The 16,282-nt window shown below is 41.5% G+C and overlaps 1 protein-coding gene across 1 annotated transcript in view; it reads right to left on the minus strand.

Annotated features, from left to right (window-relative positions):
* LOC115103101 (astrotactin-1) overlaps positions 1-16,282 on the minus strand; it is a 252,497-nt gene that overhangs the window by 30,757 nt on the left and 205,458 nt on the right. Inside the window, exons 17-19 of the mRNA XM_029623730.2 lie at positions 8,733-9,001; positions 7,908-8,041; positions 7,462-7,613 (exon numbers count right to left, since the gene is read on the minus strand). Coding sequence (XP_029479590.2) covers positions 7,462-7,613; positions 7,908-8,041; positions 8,733-9,001 — 555 coding nt within the window. The remainder of the gene's footprint in view (positions 1-7,461; positions 7,614-7,907; positions 8,042-8,732; positions 9,002-16,282) is intronic.

Here is a 16,282-nt window from a genome sequence, read left to right on the forward strand (position 1 = left end):
TAATTTAATTTGAATTTGGCGCACTGCAATTCAGCGGGTGTTGATGAAAATGATCCCGCTAAAGGGATGGGTGTGTCAAGAAGTTTAACGGACTGATATTCTCTCATGGAACAATATGTATAAACTCTCCTAAACCTGTGTTAACCTCAAGACCGTATTTTCGGTGGTTATCCCAAAACCCCATTCTGTCCCCATGAATTTCCCCCATAGGAATGGCTGAACGAACCAGAGGTAACTAATTTGAGTTTTTTAGGACTATAAACTGTCGAGCTCTATTGCCAATGATCATGATTAATTAAGTTCACCATACTGGGAGTTATTGCTTGATTGATAATTTTCCATGCCTTTCACACTCTTCTCTTGTCTAGATGGTCCATATGGGGAATCCAGTCGTAATTAGTGACCCGATGTGAAGAACGCTCAGCCATCTTCAGCACCTGTACGGTCCATTAACTTTTGGAGTGAATTATATTGGCTATAGAGACCAATTCTGCAAAACTGACTGCAAATCCTCAGAAGCTGAGTCAACCCATAATTCACTTACAACTTTTTGGAACAGTGGTTTCTCTGAGCAATCAGATAATGCTAATGTAAACAACCACAGCTGAATGACAATAATTTTTACGTCTCCAATTTACATTAGACAGATGGCAATTTGTCATTATTTAGCAAAGTGTGGCAAAAATAGCAATGCTAATGTTAGCTAGCTAAAATCTGGTGGTCTCCCCTCAATCTTAGCAAGCTAGTGAATGTTATATTGCATCTGAAGTCAATCTGGCGACATCACAATGATGACAAAAGGTTTTCCTACTAATTATCTGAACGTTTGTCTTTAAAGATTCACTATGCAGAAATTGCTCCGGCATTTCCTGTTTGCAAAAATTCTAATAGTTTGCCTAATTTCAGTTTTTGTGATGAAATAAGCAAATATAGTGTAAAGAATCATTGTACCATCTAAACCGCTATGAAATATATTTTCCATAACCAAAAATATTGTATTTTCAGCTGTTTGAAACTAGTGTACAAAATTAAAAGTAAAAGATGCAAAAACTAAACTTAAGAACGGGAAGCATATAAATAGTGCATATAGAACCGATCTATTGCTTCTTAGACCTGCTTTCAATGGCAATGACAGATCTATAACTCATATTTCTATGTGAATTTGGTCGGGTCGCCCAAAAAGTGACATATTTTGCAGCTTTAAAGGAATAGCTGCCTCAAACATCATGGTTCTGTACATTTGTGTCTATCTTTAAAAGTAGCCTAGTAGTTGGAAAGATACTATAAAGCACAAAGTGCTGCAGGTGTGTATTACATATGCAGAGGGATACATGAGGGTATGGATAATCTAAAAAAACTCAACTAAGTTCAAATCCATTGCGAGTGGCTAATGATCAGCATTGTGTTGTCTATGCTAAACTGTGTGGGAACATGCTCAAAATAATGAGCTAACGATGAGTCCACTGTGCTATCATTGTCCAAGGCCTCATTATCTTGTCAACTGGTTGAAATGTAAGAATCCTAAGCGGTATGAAATAATCCTCTCGCAATTTTATTTTGAATTGCTTTAACCAGAGGTTCACATGCAACCTGATCTAGTCACATGCGAGGCTTCTATACAAATCACCAAGTATTGTGTGATTTTCGATGAATTCAGAGGAAACCAAAGTGCATTTATCCCTCTCACATCAGCTGAGGCTGATATCATTCCTTCCGTTGGCCCAGGTCTACCTTGACAATAGATTCTGACAAGCCCATGATATCTTGTAGAGAGACAGAGTCAGATAGTAGTATGTGGAGTGGTTTTCCTGGAAAAATATTTTTTACTAACATATGTGATATGAGACATTTGCATAAGAAAGTTATAGATGGACCAGGACCATGCCAACCTGCCATATTTTGCATAAGAGAATACATGTGTAGTTGCTTTCATACCCATTTAACACATTTATTTATTCATCAAACAATGTATTATAATGGGAAAGAGCTACTGAGGAGTAGTGACCAATCCGAGTCTGACAAGGGAATTCCCGGGTTGCACCTATATCACTCGGTAGCATCATGCCATTGTTATGAACATTCTCAAGTCGCTCTCTGCTATAGTAGTGCCCAAAAGGTGACTAATGGCCAGCCATTCTGAATGGGGGTTAAGGACTGTTTCATTAGTGGCCCGGAAATAAGATGACATTGCTGAAGTAAGAAAATATTTTGTAGGAAACAAATTTTGCCATTATTTTTATGCAGTCAAATTTATTTTAGACAGATGGCAACGTTGTCATTAGCTGGCAAAGTTAGTCAAAAATAGCTAGCAATCCTAACATTAGCCAGCTAAAATGAGAGAGAGTTTACTTTGGCACATTATATATCACTAGTCTGGTCCTGGAGCAATTTAACAATGTTTCCCACGTGAATCCAACTGGATTCTGTACTAAAGTGTCACATTTAATCTCAAACTCAAGTCTCAATCGTCGCTACATGAACATAGACATTGATTCTGCTAAGGTGCAGATTCTGAACGTGTCACTGTCCACAATTTTTTCATAAAAGAGAGAAAAAGAAATGAGTGATTTAAAGGGAAAGACGGGGAGTGAAAGAAAGACCTAGGGCCTGAACACACACAAACAGAGACTCTTTTGTTTAATAAACAGGTAAACAATTAAACCTGAAAATTCCCTAATCCATCACATAAGTTCCCCCATGTCCAAAACGCTGGGAATTTTACCAGTTCTATTAAAACAGCAACTGCTAGGTACCAGCAGACTTGGCAGCTCCGTAAAGACTCAACAAATAACATCTGGCTCTTGTTGTCTACTTTGATTAACAAAAGGCAAGAGATGGACAACAACAGTTTGTAGAGCATTGCTTCTTGGCACTTCCTGGCTAAAAATGATTAACAGACTTGATCTCCCACATGGAACGTATTGTCTTTTTCAGAGAAACAGAGGAAATAAAGCCCTAATTGAAGTAGGGGGGAGGGGGTGTCATTTTTAAAAGTGAAGTTGCTTGGGTAGAGGGAGGAAGAACATTTCAATCTGCGTAGACTTTCTCACAAAAAAGCCTTTGATAAGAACACGGCCTCTGCCATTTACGTCATAGAACCGCTTACCGCTTACAATTTATACTCTATTGCCTTCGATTATGGCCTTAGAGATGTGATAAATTGCCTGTATTTGATATCCAGCAAAATATTTCAACATTGAACTGAAGCTGATAGAATTTGAACTTGCATGTGTTCCAAAGCTGAATCTGAAACTGCCAAACCCCAAATATGATGTGAAAAAGATTTTAAAAAAGGGCAATGACACTGTTGGAGCACATAACAAGAGTGTTTGATGAAACCCAGTTGATATCTGATTAAAGACATTGTATAACATAGCCTAATGCATAATGTTTTAGGGTCTCACTTTACGTAAAAGTGAATATGGTCGAGAGGAGACTGAGAGGGGGCAAACACCTTATACAATCTGCTCAAATTGGTTGATCTGTTTTTGGTCCCGGATTGTGAACTGAATATGTATTGGTCTTCTCATCTGTCTTAAGAGTACTTTACTAATGTCATACAGTAGATCATAAATAAGAATCACATGATCACCACTCAATATTAAACATCTGTTTATGACAAACCTGTTCTTTGAACAGTTAGGAATAATTGTATTTCCTCTGGCTCAAACAATTCCCGCCATGCATAGAGCCTCACCACACTTGCATTAATTCTGTTTCTGAGTGGCTTCAACAGCAGTCTAAAGCAGTCTGAACCATTTACCACATGGTAGCATGGCGGGGCTGACATCTATGACTTTTGTTTGCATACAGCACATGGAGGTTTTGATGGTGCGATCCAACTCCCCGCTCTGTTGTGAGGACGCCCTTGTCTCTTGGCTCTCCTAATATCCCTTCTGGACCACAGACTTTCAACTTCATTTGTAAAGTAAATATTTGTCTGGGAATAGAGTGCGGTGTTGCCACTTGTCAGAGCTCGGCCTGAAAGTGGTTATGAGCTTAAGGGTTGTTTTTGTGGCATTGCTATGTTTGACATCTCTCACCTCATCAATGTTAGTTGTATGTTGTGATTGTCATTTCGCTGTAAATCTTCAAAGAAGTAGATCATCATGACTAAACTCAAATAAACTAAATCAAAGCTTTTACTCTTTATCTGTTCTGAAACCACAACATAGGTTGCAATAGTAAGAGTAGAGTTTCATTGAACCAAAAAGCAGACACACGTCATTTTCACAAGTTAAACATAGATTATAGGTCAAATCAAATTTTATTTGTCACATGCGCCAAATACAACTGGTGTAGACTTTACTGTGAACTGCTTTCTTATGAGCCCTTCCCAATGATGTAGTTTAAAAATAATAATAAGAAAAGTCAAATAGTAACAAGAGGAATAAAATACAATATACAAAAATGTAGCTATAAATGGGGAGTACCAGTACCAAATCAACCTGCAGGGGTACAAGGTATTTGTGGTAGATATGTACATAAAGGCAGGGTAAAGTGACTAGACACCGGGATAGATAATAATATGAGTAAAATAGAGAACAGAGTAGCAGCAGCAAATGCTGAGTGTGAAAGTATGTATGTAGTGTATGTGTGTATGTGTGTGGGTTTTATGTGGGAGTGTCAATGTAGTCTTTGTGAGTGTGTATAAATAGTGTGTATATTTAGTCTAGTGAGTGTGCGTAGGGTCAGTGCAAGATAGAGTCATTATTTTACTATTTAGCAGTCTTATGCCTTTGGGGTAATGCTGTCTCGGAGCCTGTTGTTCTGAGAGCCGGTAACGTTTGGCGGGCGGTAGCAGAGTGAACAGTCTATAGCTTGGGTGGCTGGAGTCTTTGGCAATATTTTGGGCCTTCCTCTGACACCGCCTGAAATAAAGGTCCTGGATGGCAGGGATAACACTGTGTACTGCAATAAAGACCTTAGCCCCTTGACTTCTCATGAACTCTGTCGGAGTCTTGCCCTGCCCAGGTGAGGGGCCAGTGTCTACGCTACTCACAGCTGGACTTTTGCTCTCTGGATATGTGTGGGTCTATGAGGCCACCTAGATCCCGTGCCAGCTTCTGTAATATACCTGCCCTAGCACTTGACCTTGCCCAACAGCAGAGGTGAGCTCAACGGCCGACAAAGCGCTCATGGAAACATTCCTTGGGTATGAAACCTTGTCTTCCACCACGGGCATGTATCCCTTTCAGGGGTTCTCTTGTCCTGCTGGGGAGGAAGTTTGGCACTCCGCCCCAAGCAGCACATGGGTGCGCGTAATCTGTTTACGGATTGGATGTCATGTCCCACTGACCCCTGAGTAAACCCTGTCGTTATTGGGTGATCAAAGCAGTGACATCAGCCTGGCTGGGCCGGCTGTTTGTTTTCACATGGAGTCTGGCCCAGTTGTGATGACTGAAAGCAGACTTCCGATTTAGTCAGCTTCAACATCTGGGAGAGGGGTATGATGTCAAGTTGTGTGCCTGAATCCCATTATGTGTGAGATTAGCACACAACCAGCCCCTGTCAAGAAGGCCAGACTACAGTCATTAGCTATGATATATTATATGTATCTAGCTATAATATAGGGTAATGTAATCCGAGGCTATGGGGGAGTGAAAGTGACCACTGTACAGTACAGCATGAGGAACACCCCATTGTTTTGTGTAAATGAAGTAAAGGGTTGTCCGGGTTCTCTTTTGAAAAATGGAAGAATTTGAGTCTCTACAAAAAGAGGGGTGAGATTCTGTAGTCATCTCTTTTTACATTCCATGGAATCTGTTCAGATCTTTCCAGTAAACACGGCAAAGAAGCTGTTTTGAGTTTCATTCAAATCCAGGCCTAACAGAGATGAAGGGCTTAAGTCCACAGAAAGACAAAAAAACTGCTTTCCCTTCCAGTAAGTCTTAGCCCTTACAATAGCACCTCCTCATCGATCACTTTTTCACAATCCCACATTTGGACTTGATATAACATTGTTCTTTTGATTTTTTTTTGTGGCCACAACATGTTTGAAGTTGGGGTTTGGGATGGGCAGTATAGCCTGGAGAGAAGGGAAGCCATAAACAACTTCTAAACAAACTGGACAGATGGTAAAAAGGAAAGGAAATATCCCCTTTCGGACATGGATGAATGATTCCAAAGCCTGAGGGCCATATAGCCAATCAAACAAGAGGATCTGTGTAAAGACACATTACGTGAAACGTCAATAACTTTAGTTGAAATATGTCACTGTGGCGTTGCATCAACTGGATAACTTGGGATATGCAGCAGGTGCAAAACTAATCAGATAATTCATCAAAAATCTAACACAGACAAATGTTTCAATCGATAGAAAGAAAACAGTTCCATCTGCACATCTTGATGGATTTGTTTTATTTTGGCTGGTGGCTCCATGCAATCAATGTCACTTTTAATTAATACTAAATGAAACCTGTTAGCATAAAGACAAGCTAGATGATACCATATTGATGCCAGAATATATTATGGACTTATATTCAAGTCCAATATTTTATTAAACATATAAAACTATAGAGACAGTGAACAACATAAGGGTTTTTTGTCTAACAAAATGCATATGTTAGAAGTGTAGCTATAGGATTCGATCATATTACATTATGAACAATTCCATAGCGCAACATAAGGGATTTTCGCCTAACAAAACACACATGTTAAAGTTGTAGCTATAGATTTAGATCATATTACGTTATGAACAATTCCATAGTACACAGTATGGCCTTGAGCATTAGGCAACAGTATGTGTATCACATTAGATGCCGGGATAAAACAGCCTGGATCTGTGAGATAAAATGAAGAGCATTTCCAGAGAGAAGAGGCCCAGAGAGGATCCCTGGAGTTCTAGTACGTTCATCTGAAGGTTATTCACCACATTCTTTTTTTTGGGGGGGGGGGGGTTAATCTGACAGGAGACTGAATGCTTAAATCAGAACCACTCCTCCCAACAACGTTCCTTCCAGATATCTTTCCCCTTCTCCTAGGTGGTCCCAGATCTGTACTGTCTTGCATAGCTCCATTCCACCACCAATGTTTGACATTTAAGGTGTGTGCTTTGAAGCAATCAATCAATCCACCAATCATTCCATAAGGATTTAAAAACACTAAAAACTAAAAGTTGTAGTTTTGAGTGATTTGTACCTCATAGGTCATTTTCACTCATCAGACTCATCAGTTTGTCATAAAAGCAACCTATTTCAAGCTTAAACACGTTCAGGTGCTCTAAGTGAATGCAGGCCACACTACTATTACCATTGACCACCATCTTGTGGTTACATGCAAAACTACAACAGGAAAAATCTAAATCATTCTAAGCATCTAGAATTTGCTGTGGTAACATGTAGTTTGAAGTTGCCTTTCCTTGCCACTACATTAAGTAACCATACACAGATGTTTGTGTATTTAAACATGGGCATAATGTATGAAATTAACATAAATACCATAATTCCTCAAGGGATGTACCTGTCTCCACTTTGGAGTGGTCTGTCCTCTCTGTCACCTTCTCCTGGCTGATGAGGTAATCAACAATCCGCACCCCAATTAGTGGCTCAGTGTGATTCCATTCCATGATGACCAATGAACTGCTGGGCTCATAGGAGTGGGACAACCTGAGCCTGGTAGAGAAATAAAGATAGTGACACCTAAACTCCACAAATCATGACAAGACAAGCTCATCTTTAGATTTTAAAAAATTATACTGTGTTATTGACTTGTTAATTGTTTACTCCATGTGTAACTCTGTGTTGTCTGTTCACACTGCTATGCTTTATCTTGGCCAGGTCGCAGTTGTAAATGAGAACTTGTTCTCAACTAGCCTACCTGGTTAAATAAAGGTGAAAAAAAATCAATACATACAATCTTATTTGTGTTTATCAAGTTGTGTAAACTGATTGTTTTGAGTGACTAACCTAGGCTGGGGGAGAGGTGCACATGTTGGCAGGCCGTCCATCCCGAATGCGTTCGAGTCGCAACGGCACCAGTCATCGATGACGTCACCTTTCCCAGAACACCACAGCATGCTCATCATGGCCTCCTGCAGTGCCTGCAAAAAGATAGAGCAAACACTGTCAATATCACACACAACCTGAGCCTTGGCATCAATATCATCTGCCCCTCTAGGGGGTCATGCAGTCATTCTCTAGTTCAGCGATTATCAACTGGTGGATTGGAGGTTTTGAATGTGTCAGTAATTCTTTAATAAAAAAAATACTTAAATGACTAAAACCAGGTAGAAAGTGATGAAATCATTTAGTATCTTAAAAACATTTCTTTAATCACAGTAGATCAATATAGAGCTATTAGCAGTTTGGCATACTGATGTAGGCTTATGTCTGGTATACACTACATGATTTCCCAACATTTTCAAGTCAGAGATCAGCACATTTTGCGACCGCCATTGCCAAACAACTAGCTTATGTGTTTTGCTGTGGTGCACTCCCAAAACAAGGGGTTCTCTCACTGCATGATTAAATGTATAAATTGCCATCAAATTATTGGTGGTGAATGTTCCTCTTTGCTCTGTATAAAATAATTGGAAAAGCACATCTTAGGTTGTTTGTTGCAGGTGCATGGGAATAATTGTATGATATATTCAAAGACAAAGCAATGTGCACACTGCTTTTGGCAGTATCACTTTAGTTTATTAACAATTTTAGGAATCCACTCTGATCATGAAGATTTGACTATGTCTGCAAAAATCTGTGAAAAAGAGAGTAAACCAAGGTTTTCAGTGCCTGGTAGGTCTCGTTGTTGGAGACCAGCTCGTAGAGCGGGGTGGCCTTAGTCATCTGGAGCAGTACAGGCTCAGCTGGACGCCCAGGCCCAGGGCTCATATGGCAGAGGTGGCAGGAGTACGGGCACTGGCCTTGGCTGCTGCAGTCCATGCGCACCCCCACTGCCATGCGCTTGGCACCGGAGTCCAGCAGGCTGGCGATGTACGCTGGGTAGGTCAGGGTCCGGGGCTCCTTGTCGCGCTCCTCTGACTCTTCTGATGGGGAATTCCCTGAAAAGGGCACAGTTATAGTTACTATGGGCTTTGGATATTAGGATTTATTGACATAACTGAATAACACATATTGTTACAAACAACATTTGAAATCTTGTCAGCATTTACAAAATAGAGAAGTTATAGGTGGAATTTTTCAATACAAATGTGAGTTATCATCACGATTCATGTTGGGATATATATCGGATATATCCACACATTGCATTTCCCTCAAAACTGGCACTGCATTCCATTCTATTTATTATGCTGTCCCTCAAATGCACTTTGGGCAATGCTGGCCTGCTGGCATCTTCAAAGACAACTCTGAAGAGCAAGTTGTGTTATTAAATGCAAAGCTTTGCCACTTTTTCTCTTAAAAAGCATTCAAATTACCATTCCTTCATACTGCTGAGTCGTGTGCATACACAGGCAATTTAAAAGCTCAACAGGCAACTGAGGAATAGCCAGTAGCGGGGAGCTGGCTTTGATGAAATGAGACATGGCTTTATGAGCCAACCGGGTGAGGGGGAGAAATACACACACAAAGTCACCCTTTACTCTCCCACATAATGTAGGCCATATCTTAGAATGGGATCGAGATATAAAACTAAATCAGAATACACACCTCACTTTGTTTGTATATCAATAGTAGATGTAGCGTAGAGTAGATGGCCATCACTCAAACAAGAGGACACATCACTGCACTCAGTTCAAGCTTTCAGGGCCAAGTGAGTTCTAACGTGCTACAACATCATTCAACTTCTATAATCATTAGATACGATCAGAAAGATGGGGTTTGCCCACTGTTATTCATAGATCACATTGCCCTTAAAGTGTGACACACATGACAATGGTGGGCTTTCCATGGACGTTTGGTCCGGGCCTGGGTGCAGTTTGAGTGATTAAGCTCAGCTATGCATGTACTTTATATGCCGCTGATCAACTAGCAGGGCATGTCAGTCGTCATCAATTCGTGACAAGCTGGTGGCTCTGTCCCAAATGTCACCCTATTCCCTATTTAGTGCAGTACTTACGTGCGCTATAAGGAATATGATTCCATTTGGGACGACCATGGTCAGGCCTGAGGGGTACGGTGGCCCTCTGTGGGTCGTGCCAGTGCTTGATTAATTAAAGGGAGAGGGTCTGTGCCTGGAGCCATAGCATGCACTCTGTCCATGTCAAACACAGCTGCTGGGAGACTCAGGTCACGTCTGACCGTTTTCACGAGACATGCAGGATGTTTTCGGGGGGCAGGGTAGCCTAGTGGTTAGAGCGTTGGACTAGTAACCGGAAGGTTGCAAGTTCAAATCCAAGGTACAAATCTGTCGTTCTGCCCCTGAACAGGCAGTTAACCCACTGTTCCTAGGCCGTCATTGAAAATAAGAATTTGTTCTTAACTGACTTGCCTAGTTAAATAAAGGTAAAAAAAAAATTAATAATGTTTACAGTGGCTGTTTTATAAGGACAACTTGAGATTGGCGTTGACTTTTAGGCTTTGGAATAAAATAGTGGATCAATGCTTAAGGAAATCGACTCAGAGAATCACTCTGGAAACATAAATGATGTTGGAGAACCAAAATACATTAATACACATAAATATATTTTAAACACTCTCTCTTACGTGCACACACACACACGCACTTACATATGTCATGCACGCATGCACACATACACCATTTTGCTTTGACATGCTGCTCTACCTCATCACCCAGACAGTTATGTGGCAAACATAATGAATATCAAGATAAGGCTGCAAAGACAAATCACTTTCAAGGAAAGGAGAAAACATCCCATTAAATTCCATACATTCCATACAGGGTCTCGGGATGAGAAAGCAGAGGAAAATCCTGTCATCTGCAGCCCACCTTGAGCATCTCTCTAGGAAAATGAGAAACTTTTAATCTAAATTGTGTTGGGTGCTTCCCGTTTCTGACAGTCAGATAGGTACCAATTACAAGATGTTGGGAAGGGAGGATTTGAAGATTCTTTGACACAGTATAGACCAGACAGAATGTGTCATCACTCGGGAACAGTTGGTGTTCAGGACTGTTTTGCAAGCACAGACTGGAATATGTTCTAGGATTCTTCCGGTGGCATTGAGGAGTACACCACATCAGTCACTGGCTTCAACAATAACTGCATCGATGACGTCGTCCACACAGTGACTGTGCGTACATACCCCAACCAGAAGCCATGGATTACACGCAACATCCGCACTGAGCTAAAGGGTAGAGCTGCCACTTTCAAGTAGCGGGACTCTAAACCGGAAGCTTATAAGAAATCCCGCTATGCCCTCCGACGAACCATCAAACAGGCAAAGCCTCAATACAGGACTAAGATCGAATCGTACTACACCGCTCTGACACTCGTCGGATGTGGGAGGATTTGGACAGCCGCTAGCTGCCCAGTGACACAAGCCTAACAGACGAGCTAAATTACTTATATGCTTGTTTTGAGTCAAGTAACACTGAAAGAAGCATGAGAGCATCAGCTGTTCCAGATGACTGTGTGATCACACTCTCTATAGCCGATGTGAGTAAGACTTTTAAACAGGTCAACATTCACAAGTCCGCAGGGCCAGACGGATTACCAGGAAGTGTACTCCGAGCATACGCTGACCAACTGGCAAGTGTCTTCACTTGCCAGTTGGCAAGTGTCTTCATTTTCAAAATCTCCCTGTCTGAGTCTGTAATACCAACATGTTTCAAGCAGACCACCATAGTCCCTGTGCCCAAGCACACTAAGGTAACCTGCCTAAATGACTACCGACACGTAGCTCTCACGTCTGTAGCCATGAAGTGCTTTGAAAGGCTGGTTATGGCTCACATCAACCCCATTATCCCAGAAACCCGACACCCACTCCAATTTGCATACCGCCCCAACAGATCAGCAGATGATGCAATCTCTATTGCACTCCACACTGCCCTTTCACACCTGGACAAAAGGAACACCTATGTGAGAATGCTATTCATTGACTACAGCTCAGCTTTCAACACCATAGCTGAACCATGGGGCTCCTGAGTGGCGCAGGGGTCTAAGACACTGCATCTCAGTGCTAGAGGTGTCACTACAGACACCCTGGTTCAAATCCAAGCTGTATCACAACCGGCTGTGTTTGACAGTCCCACAGGGCGGAGCACAATTGGCCTAGCGTCACCCGGGTTTGACCAGTGTAGGCCGTCAACTGACTTGCCCAATTGAATAAAGGGTCATTTTTTTATTTATTAAATAGTGCCTTCAAAGCTCATCACTAAGCTAAGGACCCTGGGACTAAATGCCTCCCTCTGCAACTGGATCCTGGACTTCCTGACGGGCTGCCCCCAGGTGGTAAGGGTAGGTAACAACAAATCTGCCATGCTGATCCTCAACATGGGGACTCCTCAGGGGTGTGTGCTCCCTGTTCACTCATGACTGCATGGCCAGGCATGACTCCAACACCATCAGTAAGTTTGCTGATGAGACAGCCTATAGGGAGGTGCCAGAACAACAACCTCTCCCTCAGTGTGATCAAGACAAAGGAGATGATTGGACTACAGGAAAAGGACGACCGAGCATGCCCCATTCTCATTGACAGGGCTGTAGTAGAGCAGGTTGAAATTTCCTTGGTGTCCACATCACCAACAAACTGCATGGTCCAAGCACACCAAGACAGTCGTGAAGAGGCCACGACAAAACCTATTCCCCCTCAGGAGACTGAAAAGATTTGGCATTGTTCCTCAGATCCTCAAACAGCTGCACCATCAAGAGCATCCTGGTTGCATCACTGGCAAGTGCTCGGCCTCCGACCACAAGGCACTACAGACGGTAGTGCGTACGGCCCAGTACAGACTGTTCTCTCTGATACTGCACGGCAAGTGGTCTAGGTCCAAGAGGCTTCTAAACAGCTTCTACCCCCAAGACCCCTGAACATGAAATCAAATGGCTATTTGCATTGCCCCCCCCCCCCTCCCCTCTTTTACACAGCTGCTACTCTCTGTTTATTATCCATGCAGAGTCACTTTAATAACTCTACCTACAGTACATGTACATATTACCTCAAATACCTCGACTAAACCAGTGCCCCCATGCATTGACTCTGTACCGGTGCCCCCTGTATAATTAATTATTTGTTACTTTTATTTTATTTTTTAAAAGGTATTTTTCTTAAAGCTGCATTGTTGGTAAAGTAAGCATTTCACTGTGTTCGGCGCATGTGACAATGACAATGTGATTCGATTTGATTTAATTTGTTCAGGGATACAATACTCCCCCACATAGAGAAATACTCTCAGATCAACACTAGGTGATGCTATAGTCAGTGTTTCTAGCAGCATTGCAGGATTTTAAAAAATATGATTGCAGATTCTTTTGTTCACCATACTAAGGGAGGAAATAATAGGGGAATCTTTTACATTTTGTGGATAATAGATGCTAATAAAAACATTGTTATTATGATTTCCAGCTGACTTACGCATTACAGAATTAAAATAGACAGTAAAGCTACAAAGGCAACACAGAGCACTGGGTGGGAAAATCATATCAAAGAGAGTTTAAAAGTATCATATTGATACTGTTTGAAAAAGATCACAAAAATGTGACTACATGCAGTGAGCCATGCGGTGCCCCCAGAAAGCAATACTTCTACACAGTGCAACCCGACCAGGAACAGAATACATTGGAGCTCTTAAACAAATCTCTGTGACGGGCAAATCTTCCCAGGCAGACACTGCTTGCCTTGATAATTCACAGTGGCACACTTTGCTACACCTATTTTTTTTATTTGAACCTTTATTTAGCTAGGCAAGTCAGTTAAGAACAAATTCTTTATTTCTTTTATTTCTTTCATATTTTCAATGACGGCCTAGGAACAGTGGGTTAACTGCCTTGTTCAGGGGCAGAATGACATATTTTTACCTTGACAGCTTGGGGATTTGATCTAGCAACCTTTCAGTTACTGGCCCAACGCAGTTACTGGCCCAAGGCTACCTGCCGTCCCATACGCAGCTAAGCAAAATGCAATAAAGCAGATACCTACTCTGAGTGGCAATTCACTGTGATATTCAACCTGATTGCTAAGACAGTGGTTGTGAGTACCTTTTTCCCTACCAGTCAATACCCACCTACCAAGCAGGTGTGGAAGGGTAGAAGCTCTCAATTGGACTACTGTACATAGGCCTAAACCATATGGATGGCCTGACATCTGGGCTAGTAAAACAGAATGGGCTATTTACATACTAATTCCTTCAGTCACTCCAGCCTACTTGGCCAGCGAACCTTTCAAGCTTTCTGAAGTTTGATTTATCTCTGCACTTTAGCAGGCTGGGCTGGCAATGTGCTTAACTAACAGCCTTCTCTGGCCCGTAATAGAAGCTGTAGCCACGGCTCTTTGCAGCGCAGGTGAAAGTGCCTGCGTTTATTTACCGTTGATTGGGCCTGCCCACGGACGCACCACATTAAAGTGACATCTTGTTCATGGACTTTGAAGGGGACTAACGCGTCTGTCGGTCCTCAAATCCCAGCAACACCTCCCTATACTTTGGCCTGTTAGGTTGGCCTGAGTTTGCAACGGTCTGAATTGAAGGCAATTTACTGAGGATTCGCCTCCAGGTGAGACATTATACTGGGGTCGCATCACAGCTGTACAAAGAATACGTGCACAGTGGGAGGAAGTTTTAGATATATTTTATATAGGAAATTATATAATTGTATTATATAATTCTCAATAACAGGCAATGATAAAGTATTTTCCTATTGCAGAGCTTTGCTAGGAAATATTTAATCAGCCATCATGTCTCTATAACCAATTACAAACAAAGGCCTGAAACTTCATAAAACCATTGTTAGAGATGAGAGAAACAGCAGTGTACGAGCCACCTCAGAAGGTAAATGGATTATCCATGCCGATATTAGTCTATTTGAGTGCCAAGATATTCAGATCCAGAATATTAACAACTCCCACCATGGAACTGAACTTGATTTATGTTGCCATTCCTGACATTTCATTGGGTTTATTTTGCCCAGCTTGTGTTCTACAGGTTCACAGGGGAGAAAATATGGCAAGCAGTAGGAAACATAAGATCATAAAAGTCAAGGATACAGTGGGGTTTTTATACAGATAAGATCAATTTGACTGGCTCTGACTGACTGTAATATAATATTGTATGTTATGGGCTTGTCTGACTTAAATCTATACCAGAGGCATCCATTTCATAGCAAGCTGAGAGAGAATCAAGCCGAGGCAGCCCCATAGCAACAGCGATACAGTATAATCAAATGTTTGCAACTCGGTGTTAGTGTCCCTGGGAGCTGCTGCGGATCTCAACAGTGGTGTTTCATTTTTTCCTCACCAGCAAGGTGCAGTCGTAGGGCTTATCAGTCCACATGAGGCTGGCAGCTGGCATTCTTTTCATGGACAGATTACACGGCAACACTACATTCACCCCACAGTATCATTTACACTTTTGGCGGGCGCAGCGACCTTCATGGGTGCTGGCTTGCTGCAGCCATCCAAAAGTTTTAGCTACCTCCACTAATTAACTGAAAGAACACATTGTAAGAGGCAAAAAACAAAAAAAAAGCAATTCAATGGAATTCCAAACTGTGCATCCTCCCGGAAAACAACCAAATAGAGATGCCTATAAAAGCAATATACTGAGGTAGTACAACAACAGATCAACGTAAAGATAGGTTGCATTAGAGCTGGGTGATATTGATAAAAATACATATTGCAATAAATTGCCTGAATTGATGCAATAACAGTAAATAGAGCGATGCAATAAAACATGTGGTGCACATTGTTAAACATATCATCCCTTAATTAAACTACTACTACTAGTTTGATGGTTGTAGCCATCAATTGTCCCATTAAGAATCACCCTTATTAGCAAAGTTATTTCCTTTCCAAACTTCACATTTCTTTAGTATAGACTTCTTATTGCAATGAACGATATCAGAAAACCTTCCCCAAATAGCAGAGAAAAAGTTCTCTCCTGTTCTCTCCTGCTTAGACAGAGAGAAATATTCATAGCTCTGGGAGGAAATGTCTAGATCACTTTTCATTAGAGGTTGTTGGTTCATGGGTCATTAAAACGTTAGGTTTTCAGAGGCTGACATTGATGTGCTGTATGAGTATTTATTTTGAATCACTCTCATAATTTATTATGGCATCTAAGTGACAGGAAAAAGCTTCACGGAAAAACCGAGACTTAACATTAACATGAATTATCTTCCTTAAATAATGGCTGCAGTAAACTCCAGTCTGTACAAATTCATCATACTTGACTAAGGGGTTAGCCTATCCTTTGTTCTGCATAAGACATA

This window comes from Oncorhynchus nerka, linkage group LG20, assembly GCF_034236695.1.
Source record: "Oncorhynchus nerka isolate Pitt River linkage group LG20, Oner_Uvic_2.0, whole genome shotgun sequence".
Classification (NCBI taxonomy): Eukaryota; Metazoa; Chordata; class Actinopteri; order Salmoniformes; family Salmonidae; genus Oncorhynchus; species Oncorhynchus nerka.